The sequence below is a fragment of the Sprattus sprattus genome, assembly GCF_963457725.1.
Source record: "Sprattus sprattus genome assembly, chromosome: 10".
NCBI lineage: Eukaryota > Metazoa > Chordata > Actinopteri > Clupeiformes > Clupeidae > Sprattus > Sprattus sprattus.
The window spans coordinates 19,877,338-19,900,366 of NC_137908.1; the positions used below are offsets into that span (position 1 = coordinate 19,877,338).

The 23,029-nt window shown below is 42.6% G+C and overlaps 1 protein-coding gene across 4 annotated transcripts; it reads right to left on the reverse strand.

The window, feature by feature from the left end:
- Positions 1 to 518: 518 nt before the first annotated feature.
- LOC308371390 (msx2-interacting protein) lies at positions 519 to 22,889 on the reverse strand. 4 transcript variants are annotated; one of them, XM_080846269.1, is made up of 15 exons: positions 22,715 to 22,889; positions 20,794 to 21,114; positions 17,489 to 17,974; positions 12,130 to 12,290; positions 11,745 to 11,945; positions 11,370 to 11,521; positions 11,049 to 11,174; positions 10,827 to 10,940; positions 10,615 to 10,728; positions 10,177 to 10,277; positions 2,652 to 9,939; positions 2,467 to 2,559; positions 2,091 to 2,285; positions 1,754 to 1,912; positions 519 to 1,542 (listed from the first exon to the last, which is right to left on the reverse strand). In XM_080846269.1, exons 1-15 carry the CDS (start codon positions 22,795 to 22,797, stop codon positions 1,408 to 1,410), a joined length of 9,729 nt encoding a protein of 3,242 aa, XP_080702395.1. In that variant the 5' UTR covers positions 22,798 to 22,889; the 3' UTR covers positions 519 to 1,407. The 4 variants fall into 4 exon arrangements, with proteins under 4 accessions (XP_080702395.1, XP_080702394.1, XP_080702397.1 ...); XM_080846268.1 differs by having other exon boundaries at positions 17,489 to 17,977; XM_080846271.1 differs by lacking the exons at positions 20,794 to 21,114; positions 22,715 to 22,889 and adding an exon at positions 19,219 to 19,634 and having other exon boundaries at positions 17,489 to 17,977.
- Positions 22,890 to 23,029: the final 140 nt, after the last annotated feature.

The window sequence follows — 23,029 nt, forward strand, 5'->3', positions numbered from 1 at the left end:
ATATGAATCATTCTAGTTCTCTATTGATACTACTGATTCAATATGTATCATTCTAGTTCTCTATTGATACTACTGATTCAATATTAATCATTCTAGTTCTCTATTGATACTACTGATTAAATATGTATCATTCTAGTTCTCTATTGATACTACTGATTCAATATGTATCATTCTAGTTCTCTATTTATACTACTGATTCAATATGTATCATTCTAGTTCTCTATTGATACTACTGATTCAATATTAATCATTCTAGTTCTCTATTGATACTACTGATACTGGTGTAGGGTCATGATGATTATTTCATTGTAATGGCAGTTGCACTGCTAGCACACAAAATGCTGATGAGATCACCAGATGGTAATTATTCTGTAAGAAATAACATTTATTTTACTCTAGATAAGCTTGTCTGGAGCAGAATAAACAGCTGAGAACAAGAACCATGCAGATGAAATGAAAATATCACAAATGTTCAATGTTTTTTTTTTTATTATTATTTGAGTAACAAAATGGGAAGTGCCCAGAACAGCCCATCCAAGAGCTGCCAGCCTACATCCTAGTTAGTATTTACATCACAAACAATAACGTCTCATGTTCGTCTGTGGTTTGTCTCCTCATCCAGTTCATTCTGTGGTTTGACAATAGGAGGGCATCTCTGGGGCTCCAACCATTTTGTTTAAAAGTTTAAATATTTAAAATATTTACAGTCCAGCCATCAGAACTCCAAAATCTTACTGCTGCTTGTTTGATGCGATGTGAGGAGAAAAGTAAACCTGGTTAAGTAGCAGAGTGGAATCGGGAGCAGTCTAAGTGATGGGCTTTAAAAAAAAAAAAAAAAAAATCATTGGGTGGAAATTCCTTTGAGGGAATTTACCGCAGTCATTTGTACATAATTGCTATACTGAAAACCAAAAATGTATTGTACATGGTTATTAGTATTCCGTTTGTGTTTTATTGAAGCCAAAATCTCTGTAGAAGGAAGAAACAAAAGAAGCAAATCCACTTTGATGGTCATTTCTTTGTTCTTCAAACATCCTGATTTTCTCAATGTATTTACCTTTGTAGAAAAAAGGAACAATAAAATAACACCAACAATAAATACAAATACAGCAGAGAAATGATCAGATAAGACTGTACATCGTCTGGAGCGGGGCCCCCATGTTGGCCTTTCCCTGAGCTCCTCAGAGAAACACACAAATACCAGGCAGGAAAGACTGGATTAGGGAAAAAATGAGAAAAAAATTACGAATGATAGAAAAAGATAATGTTCCAGAGACGGACTTTTAAATTTTCAGGAACTCCCAGCTCCAAAAACGTGCCATTATCCTGATGATGAAAAATGTGTCCAGGAGGGTAGAGGGGGTAAGGAAAGGCAGAGAAGGTGGCTTGTGTGAGATATCCAATGAGTCACACAGAGGTGATGACGATCATGAGGTGCTGTGGACAGATACTGGAGATTCTACTCAGGAGGTCTGGTGCAAGCCGTGACAGGTGGCTCTCCGAGAAATCACATGGCGGAAAGATCTGTAGCACGTAGGCTGGCTGTGGGGGCAAAGGGGGAAAGAGTTCACTTGTCTCTCTTATTAAGAAAAAGGGATAACAGACAAACAAGTACAAATTTAAATTCAGGTTCATATTTCAAACAGTGGTTGGAAGAAATAAACAAACAAACAGGCAAACAAACACTCAAATAATGTTTACACCATTACACCATCATGGCTGTCAACACAACACTACATGGCCATCTACTCACCTGATTGGAGCCTGGGTTTGGGATGTTGATGATTCCTGCAGCCAGCTTGGCCTGCAGGTAGTTTATGAAAGCTGTTCGGAGGAACTGGGTTTGGCTCCGGACATCGTCTTGGTCACGCCCACAAGGCATTGCCAGCAACAGGCAGAACTCACTGTCACCCTAATGCACAAAAAAGGTTGAATATTTGACTTAATCGGGTAATAACTGAAGGTAACTCTGCCATCTTCTTAATTTTAAGGAAGAGTGAGTTCATAAACTCATCAGCAAAGACCACCACATAATTTAGTACTTTTGGTTCAAAAAAAGTTGCATATTGAGACACAAAAATTATTCTTACAGTCATCCTTCGAGCCACACTCTCCAGCTGTGATGCCTCCAATCTCATTCTCTGGACAATGCGCAAGAGAGCACCTCCCTCCTGCAAGGGTAGAGACCGCACTGCCAGGGCCTTGTTTCCATACACAAAATGTAACTGAACTGCAGCAGTATCGTTCTTAAGAGCTATAAGGCCTTGCCAAATGATGGGATATTTCTGTTGAGAGAAGACAAGACACTAGGTTTCAAACTTATATGCAGACATGTGTACACACACACACACACACACACACACACACACATATATATATATTTATATATATATAAATGGCCTGACTAACTGCAAAGTATACAAGTATTTCAAGTACTTTTAATGGTCTTGTATTATATTGTCTTACCGTTAAAAGCTGCACCATGTTCACAGACTGGTGTTCCACCTGTTCCCCTTTACCCTCATTAGGTGTTTGGCTGCGGTCTGGATCTTGAGGAGCCTTCCACAAAAATAACAAAATAAAAATTAAATGGGACTTTATATTAGCCTTTAAAACATCTGTTTAGATTGAAGGAGAAAAGCGTCTCTTACCTGTGAAGATGCAATGTGCGGAGTCTGGTTGATGTTCAAAGGTGAATTCTCTGCAAACTGCGAAGGGACACCTCTAATATTGGTATACACGGCTGGGTACTCTTGGAATGCTGGGCTCGTTCCTGATGCCAGTAATTGAATTCGTTGAGGTGAGGCAATGGCAGGCATAGCTCCACGGATTCCAATAATTCCCTCTTTAGGGACAGGTGAAAGTGGTCTGTTAACCTCTGATGATTTCAAGGCGTCCCTCTCAGGCACATTTTTTGCCAGTAGGTGAGCCCTGGGGGACAAGGAAGCAGTTATGCTGGTGGAGCTGGATGGAGAGGGAACAGGTTCAGGGCCATGGTGCAACTCTGAGGCAGGGCGCTCCCCCTGCTGGTGATGCATGAGTACACGCATATCCCTCTGTGCAATGTTGTAGCGGTCTAGTGGCAGGCCACTATGTAGAGCTCCACGATAATCTTGTGACAAGGTTTCTGGCTTAAGGGCAGAGGCTGTTGGTCTTCCCAAGGACTGGTATCGTCTTGTCTCCTCATCATTTGCTTCATGTGCCCTTGTATTGCCAGGATTGACCTTCAGAACCATATCTCTGCCTCCAACTGCCTGAGGAGAGGTTGGGCACTGTTGGGGAGGTCCTGACCATGGAGAGGACAGTGGATCAGAATGCATCCCATAATTCATCATAGCCAATGGTGGAGTGTTCACTCTTGCATCTCCTTGAGACAAATGTCCAATTGGAATGGTCTGGCCAACACGGTGTGGTGACATTCTCCCTATGCTTCCATGGGTGCTGTGTGGAGGCATGATGACTGACTGCTCTGAGTGATGGACATTTGGGACATACTGAGACATCGGCGGTAAGCCAGAGGGTAGAACCACAGGCATGGCCTTTGGAGAGGAGGACCCTATGGGAGAAGACACTTTGGTAAAAGGAGAATGAGGGTGGCCAGATTTCCGAGGAGAACGGGGCTCTTTAATTCCACCAAGGTGAGTGGGAGCTCTATCTGCAGGAGTGTTGGGTAAGAACCCAACAGGATTGCCAGACAACGAGGGAAGGTGGGGGCTTATGGCTGGACTTATAGCAGATGCCCAGGAGGGTTTAGCCCCATCACTGAGAGGTTCTGCTCCTTCTGCTTTCTTTGGATGTTTCATAAGCATAGAAAAGTCTGAGTGATGATAACCCATAACCTGTGGACTGCCACCAGATTGCGGCAACCTTTTCACAACCCCACTCTGACCACTGGCTTGGTATGTTTCAATCTTGTCCAAGGAATTTTCTTGTTTGGTGGAGACACTTGATTGTGTCTTAAGGGAATGCCCGTGATCTGATGGAACAAGAGGGCACTTGGCAGTAGGAGTCTGGGCATAATGATCTGGTTTCATCTGAGGCATGGAAACCAACTGCTGAGACTCCATGTCTGCAGGGCTAGCGGGTGGAATCTGGCTAATTTTTGCACTAATCCTCTGTGGTCCTTCCATTTTCTGACCAGAATGACTAAGCACTACCACACCCTCCGAAGTGTTCACCCTCAAGCCAGGACTGGGCCCTGTACCAAGAGTTGCACTTTCAACTACAAAACGTCCTGCATTTCCTCCTTCATCTCCCATAGTTGCTCCATGGTAAGTACTACTCTCCTCAATACTGGTTTGAAACATTTGCTTGGGAAGTTGTTTTTCACCATAAGGGTTATTCCTTGGGATATTTGCCTTTTCCTCAGATTCAGGAGTGTTACAGATACGACTTATGACTGAGGTGGCAGTGGAGGCAATGACAGAAATCACAGTTTTCTCACCAAAAAGCTGTTTGGTCTCTGTTGATGGGAGGGAGCCAGGGGACCGGACAACAGGTTGAGCAGGCAAAGTTGAATGTCGACTTTCTGTCAAAGAAGTCTTATTGACTACCATCTCTGATGGAGACACACTCTCTCTCGGTGGGTGTGTAGTCATGTTTCCCAGTGCAGTGCTAGTAACTGACAAAGGGATATTTTTAGGCTTCATTAGAATTTTGCGTAGGTCACTGTTACTGGAGTCAGGGTCATGGGTTTCAGGTCCAGGGGACACTGTTTGATGTTCTCCTTGTGCTGCTGGTACCATTGGGGTGTCCCTGGACTGATTCAATCGGTCTGTTGGAGAGAGAGGAAGCTTGTGTGTGGGTTTTAGGCATAAAGATGTTGGGGAGAGAGGAGTACACTCATAGGGCTGCGGTGGTTTGAGAATATTTGGACTTTTATTCACAAGGCCTGCAGATCTTCCATGTGTGGGTTCATCATGAAGTGGTTCTTCAGAAACACTGTCTGTTAGATGCGACACATTCAATTTAGAAGGGGAGGTAATGACTATGGATGCTGCAGAAGGATTCTCTGTAACTGTTTGCATTTCAACAGACACAGGATCTGAACCCTGGACACTGGAGTTGTCAGGTTCTGCTACACTGTCTTTAACCGACTCCTTTCTGCTGGCAGCGGGCTTTTGACTTTTTGATCTCTTTTGTGTTTTAGCTCTGCCTTTAGCTCCTTTCCTAGGAGTCCCTGCGGAACTCGTTTCCTCCTGATTAGGAGCACTGCTGGAACTAGCTTCTACAACCTTGGAATCTCTTTGAAATGGCTGGATTGCTGGTTCTGACGCCATAACAGTGCTGATGGCTGGCTCTTGTGGTAATGCGCAGGGAAGGTCTTCAGCTGTGATTGAATCAATGGCAGCAGCAAGTTCAAATTCACTGGCAGGATTGGCACGTTTCTCAACCTCCATCAGAGGCTCTGGTTCCACTGGAAGTGGAAGTGGAACCACTGGACTAGGTCCCTCTGTTCCGGGACTTTTGAATGGTTGAGGGCTAGGACCATCAGTCAGTTTAGCTATGTTTTCTACAGCTTGCTCAAGTTCGAATTCTCGAGATAAATCGTTTTCAGCTGGGTCGGTCATTTTAGAGTCTGATGGTTCCTCATCCTTATCACTTTGTGCAACTTCTTTTTCTTGAGAGCTTTCCATAACTTGATCTTTGGGTAAAAGTTCTGCTTTTTTGTTCAAATCCTCCACCTGAACATCATCTTCACCAGATTGAAGCATTACTTTGACCTCAGTCATGTCCAGTCTGATTCGTAGATTCTTAAGAACAAGCGACTTGTCTTCAGTTGGCAACTTAGTATTTCGAATCAATTTTGTAGCTTTAGACTTCCCACTCTTTTCAGCTTGAGGAAGTTCCTCCACAACAGGGGCCTCAGTGGTGTTGTCAGTTTTGATCCCAGTAGTCCCATCAGTAAGAAGACTATTATCTTTTTGTTGCCCTTCCTCTGTGCTTTGTTTTGGGTTCTCTGTGTTTTTTCCTCTCTCTCCTGGTGAAACATCACTTATGGGTGCAGAATCTAGCATATTAGTATCCTCAGAAAGATCTACCTGCTGGTTGATGTCAGAAAGTGTGTCCCCTTTCTTGCTATAAGTGCTAGATGTAGGTGCCTGACTTGCCTGCGATTTTTGTGGGTGAGGAGAATGTTTACCTTTAGTAGTTTTCAAGACAGTTTCGATGTTCCCCAATTCTATGCCCTCTACCTCTTTTGTCTCTGCAATTTTGGACTTCAGAAGTGATACATCTTCTCCCTGGCGCCGATTCTTAGGAGGGCGCCCTCGCCTTGAGGTTGTTGGTAAAGCAAGTATGTCCTGGTCTGACTGTTGTGAATGTGCTACTTCTTTGTCCCCTCCTCGTTTCCTAGCTGCACGAGGTGACTCTACCTCCTTACCAGCCTGTGTAGTAGACTCATCTTCAACTGGAGTGGCATACACAGACCGCACGTTTCTTCGTCTCCGTCTTTGTTCGGTGACCTGCTCTGTGTCAGGGCCCTGTACAGGAGATTTACTTGTCGGCTTGGAGTCAGGAGTTGTTTTTGACACCTCTCCTCGTGGGGAAGAGGCACGTTTCAACTTCTCTCTATCAATCCGCTCACTCTTACGTGTGGCTTGTTTGTCAGCACTACTTGGGGATGCCAACAAAGCTACAGGCATTGTGGGAGAAGTCTTTGTCTTCTTATTTTTTGATTTTTGTGGCGGTGAGACTGGCTCCTCCAAAGAAAAAGTATCAACAGAATTAAGGTCAATCTCTTGTTTGACTCGTGGTTCATCATCAATGGGACTAAATTCATGTTTCATGGTCTCCATGTCTTCAACAGGAGTTGGGGAGGCAGAGTTGGGGAAATGTATAACCTCAGGTTCAGGCTTGGGTTCTGTCTTAACCTTAGTCTCTGTTATTTCACTAGGCTTGGGTTCAACATTAGATATTTGCTCCTCACTCATGTCACTTTTGATAGATGGTTCAGTTGGTTCATAAATCATTTGTTCTTTTAACTCCGTCAATTGAATTTCAGGTAATACAGGGCTGATGGAGGGCAGCTCTACCTCTTGCACATGCAGGGGTGGAAGCACATGAGGCTTTTCAGATTCATTTTCCTCCTCTTTCACTGACAGATAAGAAGACTTGGGTGAATTACTTTGAACAATATTTTTATCCAATGGAGGCGACATCTCTTTAGCTGACTGGGCCATCTGTGGCAAGGCGAGTAGCGGAACAGGGCTAACTGGTTTTGTTTCAGATTCTAAAACTGGTTCAACAACATGAGCAACTGGCTGTGGCTGTTCTTGGGGCTCTTCTTGTGGCTTTCCCATTTTGCTGCCATCTGTGATTTCTCCTCTCTTGGCCTCTTGCTGAGGTTCTTTGAGATCTTTACCTTTTTGATGTTGCAATCGTGTCAGCTCCAAGAATCTGCTATGAAATAGCACAACTGGTTCAGAGTCAGCTTGTCCGTCCATTGCACCTTGCTGAGTAGACTGGTACCCAATACCTTGTTCAGAATCCTCATGCTTCCGTTCAAGATGCTGGAGGCGTCTTGAATCTTGTTCAAAAATAGAACTGTGAAGAAACCGAGAGGCAAAAAGTTCCCTTCGCTCATGCTCCTCTGGTTTTGGTTCCTCCTTCCTGTCATCTAGCTTATCCTCAGACTCACTTCGAATCTTCTTTTTCTTCATGTACCATGAGGGCATTGGCCGTGGTGTTGACTCCACCTTCTCTGTATCCTTCCTACTGCGTAAACTAGCGAAGTGGGAGTCATAATCCAAGAAAGACCAATTGTCTTCTCTAGAAGATGACAAGGACTTTGCCCTCTCAAGAAGAGCTTTGGTGTCTGGTGTAATAGTCTGGTCCAGTGCAAAGGAATAGAATTTATTTCTTTCCAGAGAGGCGGATAACTTTGATTCAGACAGCCTGTCCCCTCTTTGCCTCTCTGGAAGAGAAAGAGATGTAGAGGGCATTGGAGAGTTTGATTTGTGCTCTCGATCCTCTTCAGAATCTGACCGTACCTCCCCAGGCTCCAAATCGTGCCAAAGGCCATATTCCAAATGCTTGCGTCCTAGCTGTTTTCTTCCTGAGAAACTTAGATCAGGTAATAAATCTTGCTTAAGCCTACTCTCCCAACGTTTCTGTGAATCATCTACACTGCCATGTAAATGAGTGCTAAGCTTAGCCAATTGTGTGGTGTGTACTCTTTTGACTGCTAGTTCTAAGTCTGGGTGAACAGTTTCTTCAGATTTTGGAGGTTCTTTAACATCTTTGACAGTCATAAGATGGGGCATGTCCATAATTTCTTCTTCAGTATGTTGGGAGGACTGATGTGGTTTTGGAGAGTTTGCATTTTTCCATTCTGAATCTTCACTCTTTGGCCGGAAGCTCCTGTAAACACGCTCTCTCTTGCTGCTCACATCCAACTCAAAAGTTTCTTGCTTCTTATTTCTAGAGGATGGAGAATTGTCTGTAACATCCTGAGGTGGTTTTCCTACTTCATGCACTAGACTGCGATGTTCCAAGTCTTCAGCATCCAAACTCTGAGGACTGCCTGGTTTTCCAAGTTTATCAGGCTCCTGGAGCTGCTGCCGTAGTCTGCGGTTTTGTTCCATTTGCTTACGGTAACTCTGGGAAAGATCTATGTCAAGAGAGATACATTCTTCCCTGCCTTTGTTTTCCTGATCAAGATTATCATCATGTGAGAACCCTCTAGAAACACTAGGACCAGACAGATCCCTCCCAGAGTCAAGATCATCAAGATCTGATGGTTCACTTTGTCGTACCACTGAACACAGACCCTGCCCTCTCATCCCAGACATGGAAGAGGAGTCTTGGTCTTCTTTAAGACCGTAATGAGAAGTCCCCCTCTCCAGTTTGGGCTTTAAGAGTTCCCTCTTCTGTGTCTCTTTTTCAAGTGCCTTCACATCTTCTGTCTCTTTAGTAAGAGTTGAAGTTGCTCCCAACTCTGGGGACTGGACACCCTCATCCTCCAATCTACTCCTTTTCTGTCGAATGGTTTTTCCACCGGGATCACCAAAACGCCTTTTACGAGCGGCCAAACGGTCTGACTCCAAAATGAAATCTTTCCCTTCACTTCCAAGTTCAGATTTTATATGTTTTTTCAGTCTGCCTTTCCCATCCCTATCTGATGCATCTCCCTTTCCTGCATCAAGTCTTTCCCCTTTCTGGGGCTCTAGACGGGGCACCTGTTCAGAAGGTGAAGGCTCATCATCACCCTTGTATCGTGTTTTCTCAGGACAGTCCGTGTCTGAAACTTTCCCTTTATTTGAACTAGCATCCAAAGAAGCTTCTTTGTCCGTCTCTGAATGTGAGACAACAGGAGATGGCATTTTGCCTCTTCTTGACTTGCCTCTCTCCCCCTTCTCCTTGTCTCCTTTGTCCTTGCGTCTCCCCCGCCTGCTTCTCTCAGCGCCTCCAACACGTTCCTTCTCCACTGGCTCAATTTCTCTTTCAAGACCCTCAGTCTTATAATCCACTGGGGATTTCTCAGGCTTTTCAAACTGTGCTGGTGGAGGGGACAGCGAGCTACAGCTGCCACTTCGCTCTGAAGAATGCCTGTAAACACGGCGCTCAGTCTCTCTTGGGACACGCTCAGAAGGAGATGGTGAAGCACTAGGGGTTATAGGACGTCTCTGATGAGAAGGGCTCCAGCGACCACGGTCAGCCTCAAAGCGCTCACGCTCCCTCTCTCTTTCCCGCTGAATGTAGGTGTACTTGCGCATGTCCTGCTCAAATGGGTCACGGTAATCTCTGTACTCCCGGGGATCTTCATGATAGCGAGGGTCAAAGTGTTCACCTTGATAGTGCTCTAGTTCAGGGTAACGTTCCCGGCTCCTGCCAGGGAATTCACGTCGAGGATCATCAGGGTAAAGGCCTGGAGTACGCACATTTTCATAGTATGCTCGCTCTGCTGAGAATTCATGAAAAGGAGGCCTGCGTTCCTCTCTGTGTGAAAAAACAGGATAGAATTGAATAGGGGGACACCTTTGAGTATGAAAATAACTCAAAGCATACTCTGCAAAATGAAAGTGTCACACATTTTTATGCAAATCATTGTTTATGTGGGGACCACCCCAAGAAAAACTGACACTGTCTACAACCCTTCAACAAATAATTTGCTAAGGAGAGTTACCATTTTACCTGGGAAATTTCACATCAATCCAAATCAACATAGGTTCTTACCTCCTCTCTGTTGGGATTTCATACAAGTCCCTTATGTCTTGCCCAGAAGCTTGCATGGAGCGATAGAAGGCCATTTGGCTCTCTTGACTGGCAAAATCAACCTGCAGGATCAATCTCTTGGTGAAACACATAACACTACACAACCGCCATGAACAATAGTTTACCGTTGCAATAAAGTTTCTAATTAAATATCAAATATACTGTCTTACCGAATTTTTTCTAATTAAATAACAAATATAATGTCTTACTGGATTTTTTGCACTTTGTGGAGCTGTGCCTTGTTTTGTACTTTTGTATTATTAACAACACCTGATTCTATGTAACTGATCATTTCTGTTGTATTGGCACTACTGTTATTATATGCGTATGTATCTATATCTATAGACACACATATTAAGAATGCAAGAGAAGAAAACACTAATCCCAGCATTTTCTTACTTTAATTTTGTTGCCGCCAATCTTCCAACCTTTGGTCTCTCGAACAGCTGCTTGGGCAAAGTCAGTATTGTTGTACAAGACGAGAGCCATTCCTTTCATTCTGTCAAACACTACCTGAAATTAAAAAGTAAGCAAAATGTCAAAATATTACATCTCTATACGTATTGGACATTTCTGGAATTTCTTGAGGAGAGGATAAGAACTGTATTAACCTTGACCACAAGCCCATAGCGACAGAAGTGTCTGTTAAGGTACTGCTCTGTGATGTTAGAGGACAAACCATCCAGCCAGACACATGTTGTGGGCATACTCTTCCCGAAACCAAGCTGAAAATAAGTATTGAGTAAGTCATAATGGTGAAGGGGTATGTTTGAGTGAATTAAACTAGAACTGCATTGTGCAAATTGCAAAAGAAAGTATAGATATGATCAAACCTTTAATCTGTTGGCTCCGAGGTACTCCCCATCCATCTTCTTTATAGCCTTACAGACGCTGGCAATATCAGAATACTGCACAAAGGCATACTGAGGGACACCATTAACCCTTTTGATGTCAATGTCCTAGGAGTTAAAACAAGAGATGTATATATATTTTAAATCCCGATCTGCACTGTATCTGATGAAAGATTTCCACTTTAATAAGTTATAATCTGTATCAGCCATAGACAAAACAGCATCTTGGTTAATCGCCATTATGAACACTTTAAGCTCATGAGTTTTTCGCCGCATTTGAAGGAAATTCATACAGAAACGTACCACTATCTCTCCAAAGCGCTGAAACACGTCTAAGAGCTGCTGGTAGTTGGTGGTCTTTTCCAAATTTCCAATAAAAAGAGTGCGGGTTGCTTTTGGATGAAATTCATCGATTCTTCCATCCAGAGGCCGGAATTCATTCTCACTCTCAGTCTCTGTAACAGATATAACAAAATTCACTATAAAACCAAAAGCTGGTGTATGCAAAATGGGGTACTGAATTGGCCTAATAACAAAATGCATTACGGTAGCTCAATTTACTGACTGAGCAAAAACTTACATTTAGCCTTAGCCTGTATTGTAGATACATTAAAGGTTACAAATAATTATTGGGTAGCGCCCTGACTTTTATGGAGACAAATGCAAATAGATTCTCACCTGGGCCATTCCAGGCAGTGACCTCAATCATCATGCCAAAGAAGAGTTTTCCTTTGGAGACAGTGAGTGCTTTTTCCTGGTCCTCCTGTTGCCTGAAGAAAACTAGTCCGTATCGCTCCTCTGACGCCCCATGGATCTGAACAGATGTCACCTTCCCGTACTTCTTGAACTCGTGGAAGAGCCCGTCCTTCAAACTCGTGTCTATAAAAAATATTTTGCATTAGGAAATCTTTTTGTTAGGGACCAGACACAAACTACACTACTTGTTATTTGGTAATAAAGTATTTTTTGCAAACGGCTTCATTGGAGAAATTTTGTCAAGGGGACAACGTTTATCTCAGTTTAAGCAGACTGTAGCAATGTGTGTAGTTGAAATAGAGTCTACCTGTAGAGCGCACAGGTAGGTTTTGAACCCTAATGCCAAAACTCCTGCGTGGCTCGTCGCCGTCTATGGACAGGGGGGGAGGGGCCTGGGGGGCATGTGTGGCGGCTGACTGCACTGAGCGTGCTCGTGACCCCCCACTGGAGCTGCTGTTGGAGTCACTGCTGCCAATGACAAACACAAGTTATTTTCTGTTTGGAAATACTAAGCTGTGCTGGAAGAAGGATGTTCCAATGAAGGACACATGTGGTTAGGGTTAAGGTGAAAAAAAATTTCAAGCTGAATCCTGTGGGCATGACGATACCTGTGACATCTATTTTGGTAAAAGTAACTCTTCTGCATACGCTAGTGATTCCCAAACATTAAATCAGTCCCCCCGGGATTTCGCAGGCCTTTTTTGTGTTAGTTGCGGCCTCAAATTACTGATTTAGCTGGGGCTTTTCCAAAAAAGTTGCGGTGTTTTTAGGTCTTTGTTGCGATTCAATTGCGGGAGCAGGCGAAAGTTACGATAAAAAGTTGCTTATTTCCCTCTTTGTAATTAGAATTGAGTTGTTTGTTGAAAAATAAATAATTCATAAACAAACCGACAAGAACCAAACCGTTGAGAAATGGTCCTCTAAATAACCTTACCAACATGCCAAACACAATATTACCAGTACTACAAAAATGTAGCATAATAGGCTGTTCTGCCCTCTGCTTATTTAGGCTAGCTTTACACGACAACGATCTGAACACAAACCGCAAAAGTGGCGTTGCGTTCCCACTTTTAATTTCGCGTTTAGACGAGAGTCTTTGGGTGGAAATCTGCATGCAGACGGTGACGCAAAAGTGTGTGAGATTGAACTTAACCGGTGCAGACGTGGAGGTACTGCAGGATGTATATGTGTCTATTCTATTCCACTATGGCTATTTTAACGCGATTGGGTGCTTATTTATTTATTCATTCACTTACATTTGCAGTGTTCGTGTACATTTACATCTAGTCATTTAGCAGACGCCTTTGGCCAAAGCGACGTAGGCTACAAGGGATAGAACAGTCAAGCTACGAGACCTAGTGTAATTAATGCGCCTTCTCTGTTCTGTTTTTATCTGTGATGACTCCTGGATAGATATCAAGGCAGCTTGAATCTCCGACTGATGGAAATAATCCGACATGTTTGTTGTTGTTTGGCTGTACTGCACATGGATATGATGTCAACGCGTATGCGAGGATAGCCAGCGTGAGCAGCTCAGAGCACACTTTTGCGTTTTCAACCCTTTAGACGGGAACGCAACGGTGGAGCGTTTTTAAGATTTCCACTCTGGAGGGTGGGTTCATTTTTTTGCGTTTTTAAGCCCCCAAAACGCTGTCGCCATCTAAACGAAAGGCACATCTGATAAAATATTTTGTCGGTTTCACCCAGGAGTGTTGTCGTGTAAAGCCACCCTTAGGTCAGAAAATGTATATTGTTTGTATTGTTGTTATGGAAACGAACACAGGACTTTTACCTTGACATCATTCAAATGTTCGTCTCGTGGGAATGGCAACAGCTGTTAGACAGTTATCTAGAAACATAGCTAGTTATGCTACTTTATGCTAAACACGTAAGGGGAACAGTACATAGGATTTACTTATCCACAACGAAGTGCACCTGTTGGAATTACAAAACGACCACAAGTAAGACTGAATTTCAAGGTCATATCTGGCTGGATCAACAAACGTAATTTACATTAAGTAAACGTAGAGACGTACAACAACGTTATATTGGCTATTGATTTGCTGTGCATCATTCCATTCTTTGGACCGGTTTATGTTAGGCGCCTGTCCACTGCATTAATAATTAGGCTAAACGGTAGGCCTCTATTATATTATAAAAGTACAATGTAGGCTATAAAATTGCCAAATAGGTTATTCAGGGGTGCAAACTCATCAGGGATGGAAAAGGTGACAATGCAAACCCCCCTGGGAGGGTCCGGGACATGCTCCCCGGGGAATATATTTTATATACGTATAAGAACATTTTGCGCATTTTAAAGTTCAATGCATCAATCTGGTGCACTTTGACTAGGGCTGAATGATTTGGGAAAATAATTGAATTGTGATTTTTCCCCAAAATATTGCGATTGCGATTTGATATGCAATTTTTCTCCAACAAAACGTACTGAATGATTTAAATATGACACAATATTAGATACATTTAGTGTGAAATATTCTTTCCCACATTTTACATTTGTATTTAACTGCTCATTACAGAAACAAATCGGTGGCTTTGCCACTGTGCATTTAAGTTATTTAAACAAAGTCAAGTACAAACACAAGGCATGCACTTTTTAAATTGGCCTTATGGAGTAATTGTACTTCAGGGTTAGGGTTAGGATAAGCAGTTTTACCTAAAAATAACCACTTTGAAAATTGGGGCGTTACAATGACTTTTAATATGGAAAATCGCCTCTGTGCCATTGCCATACCAGGGTCCGTAGGCAAATTACTGCGTTATGTAGGTGTGCCTGAAGCCGCCTGTTTTTACTGTCTGCCGAACTAGTAAGTAGCTTATTTGCCGTCTTGTGTTGCACTTGCTTGATGTTTGACTGTGTTAGGACAGTTGTTGACTAACTAGTTGGTCATAGTGTCAAAGTAAGCACAGAGATTTCGCTAGTTTGAGCCACTAACATCTCGTTAGTGATTAGCACGTGAGCCGTTATGCTGCTTTAAATCACTGTATGCAAAATTTTCCATCTTAAAAAAAAAAAAAAAAAATCGGTTTTTATTCAAGTTGTGGTTTGAAAATCGCGTCTCATCATATCGCGATTAAACCGCAAATGCAATTAATCGTTCAGCCCTAACTTTGACAGCTTAATTAAGAGGCTAGATCTATGAAGAACTTTGTGCTGTTGTAAACTATTTTGTGCTCTGGTAGACGTTTAATCATAAACATTCCTGAGTTGAATGTTGCACGGGAAAAGGCCAACCCAACCACATTACATACACACGTGCAGTCAGGAGAGGCAGAGCCTCATGAAAAGTCCATGAAAAGTGAAAAACAAATAGTTGAAAAGTTAAAAAACTAATAATAAGATAAAAAATATATATTTAAATGTATCTACTGATCTCTGATTTAAATAACATTTTTGTATGATTCTAATAATTTTTATAATCAATATCGCTGAATTTGAGCATGTCCTGTTCAAACAGAGAGGCGACTCGCAAGGACAGGCAGCGACGAGCTACGCCTCATCTCAGATTGTGGCATCCCTCACACACTGGGTTGAGCGCATGCCTTTTGCTTTCTCATTGTTTGTCATCACTGAAATATTTGTAGAGATTTTTATTATATGTCGTTTGTATCCATATAATAGGTAATGTATTTCACGTATGTGTAGAAACTATTTTATCTTGCTGATCGGTCAGAAAAAACACAACGGGGAGGCGAATATATCCTCTGCCTCAATGAAGGGGGTGTGCGAGAAAAAGTGAGCTGGAAAATGGACTTCCAATCCAGTGAAGCGATAAACAGCTAATCTCCGGACCAAACTCGGCTGACGACCGTATCTTTTATGTAAATGTATATTTTTCGGTGTGCTCATGCTTAGATATTTCCAAAGTTACAGAGAAATAGAAACTGTACTATCCGATAACACCGTTATTGTAACCAGCAAAAATGGTTGATGTGATTTGCAAGGCGTCTGTCTGCCTACGTTAGATAGCATAACGTTCCAGCAGCTTTCCCAACGTCACACGTTACCATAAATGCCTTAAAAAGCGTGCCTGTCAAGATGACATGGGATGGCCAAACGAACAAGTTTACTTGGAGGACCCCCCCCCAAAAAAATATTTTTATTGCAGATCTACACGAATCACACAAGTGACCTATTTTGGATTAAAAACGGCGAATTTCGCTGCAAAGTGACGCGTTTGCACCCGTGTTATTACCGGTTACTATGCTGCAAGAGCACGTCATACTTCATTTGACCAGTAATTGATTGTTTATGGTTCTCATTTCATTTTTTTTACCCCCTATGCTGTAAGCCCATAAGCCACTCAGGGGCCCACCCCTCATTTTGGGAACAAAAGGCATACCTAATGGCCGGTTCACACTACACGATTGTCGAACATTCCTTCACGATTTAACATGTCACACTATGCGATCACAGAGCCACGACTTAGGGCTTCGTCTTGGTCGGAAGACTGGCCACACTATAAGATCATGAATCTTTGTATCTAATTGCCTAGGTAACAGCTAGCTACTTTTGATAGCCTACCTCAAAAGTTTACGTACCCTATCAAACGTAAAAAGACTGGAAATAGACTACTTTATAACCAACATTTTGTAACCTACATTTACAATAATAACAGTTTATCAGGCTGGACATTCGTTATAAATGCCAGAGTGTCAACAATGGATACGTCATTGCGATTCCCCCAAAAATTCTGACATGCCAGACTTTTCGTCGTGGCAGGTCACAAGCATGTCACACTACAAGACCTCACCTCGTTGCAGACTTTTCAAAATCGATCTTGCAAATTTGTCGGCGACAAAGAAATCAGGGCAAAATCGGGCTGAAATCGTGTAGTGTGAACCGGCCATTATACTAGATTAATCTGGCTGATAACTGCCATTTTTAGTTAATCGGCATCACCCGATGCTTGTGCTCCCACCAAGCAATCATCCAAAAAAAAAAAATTGTAAAACGTTGTTTGCAAACGTTTTATAACCAAATAGAAATAGGAGGTACGGTAAGATCAGCTTGGTGAGAGATGTGGCGAGGAAAAATGCCGCTTTCCATATTAAAAAAAATAGCACACCAAGAAGCAAATGAATACTTAACCCAAATACTGACCTTGTTTTTTTTTTTTTTTTTTACATAATTTAGTTTTTTGATTACTTTTTTTGAATGATTTTTTTTATTATTTAAAATAAGTTGAGTGCAGATCTACATTTCAAACAGAGACAATGCGGACAAAAACAGTGTTAAATGTTAATTTAAGTTCAGCAATTTTGTGTGTCATTTGTCATTAATATTAAATTGTTGTATTTTATCAGATGCAAACCCAACAACATGATATCGGCATTATATATCGGCCATTGGCCACCCGGTTCTCTAAATATTGGCATTAGCCATCGAAAAACGAATTTCGGTCTATCACAACCTAATACTCACAAAACGATGCAGTGAGACAATGATTAAATATTATTTCCCTTATAAAACTATATAGCTATATGAAACCGGTACCAGACATACCAGCAAAAAATATTTTTAAAGTAGTGTAAACTAAGCATTAATGAAAACACGTTTCCCATTGGCAACGTTCATATAGGGTAATACAAAAAAAATGTGTTTACTCATGTTCACAATTGTGCCTCACACACACACTTATGCCTACCTGCCACTACCCGTGCTGCTGGTGCTGCTGACAGAGTCCGAGCTGGATGATCGGGAGCGTGACTGTGAGCGTGGGCCTCTGCTGGGGGAGACAGGGGCTCGTTTGGGGGAGTGGGGGGCTTTGGAGGTCTGGCCAGTGGTCCGCTGGGGCGAGGGATGGCGTGACTGTGAGGAGTGTGAAGACCGGCTACGCCGGTGGTGGTGGTATGTCCGGTCTACTCGCCGCCCCCGGTCATCACGGTAAGGATCACGGCGTGTGCCGCTGGACAGTGCAAAGGGGTCACGCATGCGTGACTCAAAGTGGGGCTCAGGGGCCTCAAACCCACTGGCCATGGCACTAGCTGTGGTGCCAGAGCCCACAGCCGAGCTAAACATGGCACGGTCACGGTAATAGTCTGTGTTGTAGTGGCGCGGCCGGTCAAAGGCGGCCCCACGTTCATTGTGACTGTAGGGACTATGGTCATAGGCACGCTCTCGACTGTCAGAGCTGCTGTAAGACAAACAAACAAGAGATGGAAGCGTCAAAATCTCTATTCTCTTTAAAAAACCTGGTTCATGATTTCTCCATTGTCAGCCTTCACCTAAAAGACCAAATAGTTTAGACTTTTATTCCAGCCATAAAGAAAAAAATGCATTCTGTATACAAATTATTTTATTTTATTCCATTTCAGCTTTCAAGTAGCATGTGACCTAGCAACAGTGTGTTGAAAAAGATGAGCTAAACCCCACCGGAATTCCACACTTTGACAAGGGAAAATCTATTACCGCCAGAAACATGGAGTTATATTTACTAGGGGTGCACCGATACTACTTTTTTCCAGACAGAGTACGAGTACTAAGGTTTGTGTACTTTCCAATACTGAGTACTTAATAAGGCAGTATTTTTACCATAAAAGTAACAATTACCATCAAAGTCCAATGAATTTGAAGAACTGTTATATTTTAATCAGATGCACTCTGGTTGGTGCTATATAAAATAAAATGTATAACAGGACACTGTTTCCAACTAAAAATAAACATAAAGCTGTGTAAACAAAACGGTGCAATTTTTGCGAGAACGAGAAGTATCGGTGCATCTCTAATATTTACAGAGGTTTGTCCTCTGATCTTGAAGACCACTGCACTTACTGTCTTAGTTTTTGATGGCATGAGATTTAGAAATTTGTATAACTCAGTCAAACTGCTCTGACCAAGTTAATCTCACTCAACAGGGAGACCAATTATGAAAATCCTGAAGTCTTTGGGAAAAAACATATAACTAATCCCTCAATGCATCACCAAAGCAAAAGTAGGGATTCTTGCCATTTTTTCTTACTATTTGACAGACTGCCTTTCATACATAACCTTCATTATTCTTATTATAGACAAGAGTACTTAAGTGAGTGGAAACTAAGTTAAAGACTAGAGGATGTGGGGACTTCATATCTAGCCTATCTGCAGAAACTGGCTCAACCTCATGTGATTTAGCCCTAACCCCTATTACAGGTTTCCTGATTCACTGGCCTGGTATGGCCTGTCCCTAAAGGTATCTAAATAAAAGGTGAAAAGAAAAAAGAAACTGAGTGCGACAGAAGGGCGGGGGGGGTGGGGGGGACATGCCATATTCAGCTACAAGTTCTAAAAGTTAGTGGGGGTGAAGGCACACCTGGGTTAGCAGGGCAGAGAGGGGGGAGACAGAGAGAGAGGGAGGTAGAGAAAGGGCACAGATGTATAGCGCAGGACAATACCAACCTTTTCAGAGCAGTAACTCAACCTACTAATCCAATTTACAATCTAGGCGGGCAATTGTGTGAGCCAAAAAAAGTACAAAAAAAAAAGTTGGGCAAACAGAAAAAACTTCATAGCTTGATGGCAGTAGTCTTCTTTTTCGCAAAGCATGGCGGAAGCCTTGGGTGGAGAGGGTATTATCCAATAAAGTATAGGTTCTGGACATTCAAAACTTGGTCTTTTTCGTCAGTGCCGAGAAAACGCTCACATTACGATCAGAAGATATATCCTCTGGGAGGTCCAAAAAAAGCTTCAGGACAGCCAAAAGTACAAACTTTTGCGCAACAAGTATATCCGATTTCTTCATTAGAATGGGTTATGGGGGATAATCCAAATCTTTGTCCACAGTTAGTTCCTTATTCAGTCATATTCATGATAAGTAATTTATTCAATTACATCTACAAACTGTGGTTGGAGAGATCATAATTCCAGTCCAGTACAAAAAAAAATCTTGTAGTGGGTTTATTCCATTTAAAGGAGTAGATTCCAGATTTGGCAGAAAGCACTAGTCAATCCAATGGAAGACTTGCCTGAGCCCTAATTAAAATTCCATTATTTTAGATGCAAATGTAGCAGGCACCTACATCCACACCGAACCACAATAATAATCCGTGATAAGAGCTTGCGGTTACATTCCAACATCCAGAGGAGTTAGTCCAAGTCAGGCATCTTCTCACCTCGGAAAGCGTGATGTCTTCAGATATCTTCATGGACCTCAGGTGAGGCAAAATCCTCCATTCCAATTGACCATTTTTATCTTTTTACCTAATACCCTCCCGTTACATAATTTGCAATGTTTTATTAAGTTACCATTCCTACAGGAGTGAGGAAACCATGGAGCCCAAGATGACGTACTCCACACATCATTGGTACATCCATGACACTCTTTCGCATACTGGACCGCCTCTTTTAACTGGTATAAAATCCAGGAGACAAATCCAGACCTTCCTCGCAACCATGAGAATAAAAGTAATCTCAACGACCACATGTGCGATGAGGGAAATGGACAGAAAAAGAAAAAAAATATCCCTAATCTTAATGGTGTACCTGAAAGAAAACTTCTTTCATGTTTAATCCACCAGGTACCACGCCGCATTCCTGGACCGCGAAATCTTGGGTGGGATAGATCCAATTTTGCTGGGAACTCCTAATATCCAAACCACACGGGGATATTCCACCATGTGTGATACATCCAACTCACCAGGAACGATAATTTTTCCACGAGCGTATTATCCAATTTGCAGGGGGTTATGGGCTCACACTGCACATCCAACACATCGAATGAATACATATCACATCCACACATTCTTTCAAATGATAAAACAAATGGCTTTAGATAATTCCATGAGTGAAGTCGGGTCTCTGTGAATGAAGATAGAATCCCTAGATTCTGTTCTATGTCAAATTGAAATGGATTTGTTCTCCTTATTCTCCTCTCTTTCATAACCCAAAATATACACCTCTTTGATAGTGGGAAATGGTTTAATCAGACCCATTGGCTTCCCTTGCACTTCGGAAAGGGAGCCCTCGTCCACTTACCCGTCTATTCTGCGTTCATAGCGTCCTTCTCTGCCGTGGAGGGTCACGGGGGGCCCATAAACAGGACCCACCGCGGCCCGTGAGAACCCGGAAACGTCCCTGGCGTGACTGCTAGAGGGGGGGTTGTCCTCCAGCCCTCGCACAGCACTGGGCACTGAGCCGGGTTCGTTGTAATCAGTGCGTAGGTCCCGGTCACCCATCTTGTTGACAGCGTTGTGAGCCTTCTGTGCACTTTTGATGTCCACAAAATCCACAAAGGCCGCCACCCCACCCTCTGAGCCACGTTTCCGCAGGACCTTAACACTCTCCACACGGCCATAGCTGGAAAACAAGAGAAAAGATGTAAAAAGTTACACTGGGGTCACACATTTTGAGAGGAACCTGTGTTTCCTAAATCTAAAAAGTCAAACTACTGTGGGTGTAGGCTGTAAGGTATCCAACTCCATTTAGCCCCCAGGTCAAGAGCAATTCACTTACAAAGTCAATTATTTTTGGGGTGGAGGAGAGGGTTAAAAATCTATTATTATCAATGAGTGCCTGTTGAGCACTACCAAAGAAGCAAAAATAAGACCTTTATAATATAATAATATATAACATTAGGAGTATGTTAACATGAGATATGTGTTTCTCAATATTGTGTGAATTCCCAATAGCATGCCTAAATTATGCCCAATTGGATAAGTAATTCCAGACCAGAAACGCAGACTTATCACGTCTTCACACTGTCGTGGATGAATTTCCTGTTAGGCAAGTCTGTCCAGGAGCTATGGCCGTAAAAGCAACAAAAACTAAAATTGTACGGTGTGGTTTGTTTTGCCATTCCTTGTAACAGCAATGCGATAGATCGCTTTATGTCATTCAAAATTAAGTCATACGAGTCGAAATGTAATTCTAGTATGAGGCAATGTATCGCCAAGATATCCGATAGTCTGGCGAACACGCTTGTCTCGTACACAACCTGTGAGGAAATGTCGACTGATAGAATTTCTTCATAACAAACCAGAAATAAATACATTACCATACAAAACTACGTATCTAGGGGATTCTATATTGTGCCTTAATTTCTTGTATACGGTCTCTTTTCACCACGTTTAAATACAAAGTAACCATGTGTAACTTTGGCGGTGTAACTAACTAGCGTATTCATGCAGGGAAACAACTCTGAGGACAGCAAGGTAACGTTACAAGATGGCAAGACGACATTGCGCCTACCCAGGGATCAACAGAGCAAGCTGAATTATCCGTTCAGCATGGAGTAGCCCCTTCATGTACTCACATGAATTAAGGGCCATTTGCAAACATTTTGAAACACTATATATACTGGCTAGAAACGGGTCATTTTGTTGCAAAACCAGCCGGTCCAACAGAACGCTTGGTTCCCCTTAGCTAACGGTAGCTAGCTAGACGTAGCCAGCGAGATGGATAGCATGGCTGGTAAAATAGCTAGATGTTAGCAAGCCGTCCCTTATTCACCTGGGGATAAATGGACTCCATGTTTGATCTTTGAGACTTTCGTGCAAATTTAGTCCGTGCGAATGTTTAACGGTTCGTATGAGAACATTCCGATTGTGGTGGAAATAGACAAATCGCCAGAAACAAATGTAGCTGTCATGCTAGCAAGAACGTCTCCTAGCAATTCTGCTACGAACTATAATTGCTAGCTTGCTTACAGTTAGCTAGCTCGCTGGTGTCAATTTAACGTTAGACTGCAAATGGCTACTTTCAGTTGAACCAAATAAAAACACGATGTGTGCAGCAAGCAAGTATTTAATACCTACTGTAAAATGTTAACATTGAATTATTGAAATGTCCGAATCCAATTTCGTGTATGTTCTGTGGATATGCGCTCCTTGCTAGCAAGCTATTAGAAATGTTGGGCTATAGCGCGGGCTGACTCCATATACCCTCTTGTGTAACTCACCGTTTAAAATGCTCAACAATTTTCTCCTCTCGAACATGTTCGGGTAAATTTCCCACCCAAAGGTGTCTGGTTTCCCGAACCATCCTGATCGTTGTGTTTCCCGTCTATACTCATATGCTCTCACGTTTTTAATCTCCGCCGGTGGGAAGTCCGCCTTGCTAAACAAACGCCTTTCGACTCGGTGAAAAAATGATCCAGGCCCTGCTACTGAGTCTAGCCCCAATCCTATCGAATGCGTGTGAACCACTGATGACAGGGTGCGCGCGGCGCGCAGTCCAACAGCTTTGACGGCGACTGTTCTCCAGCTATCATTTC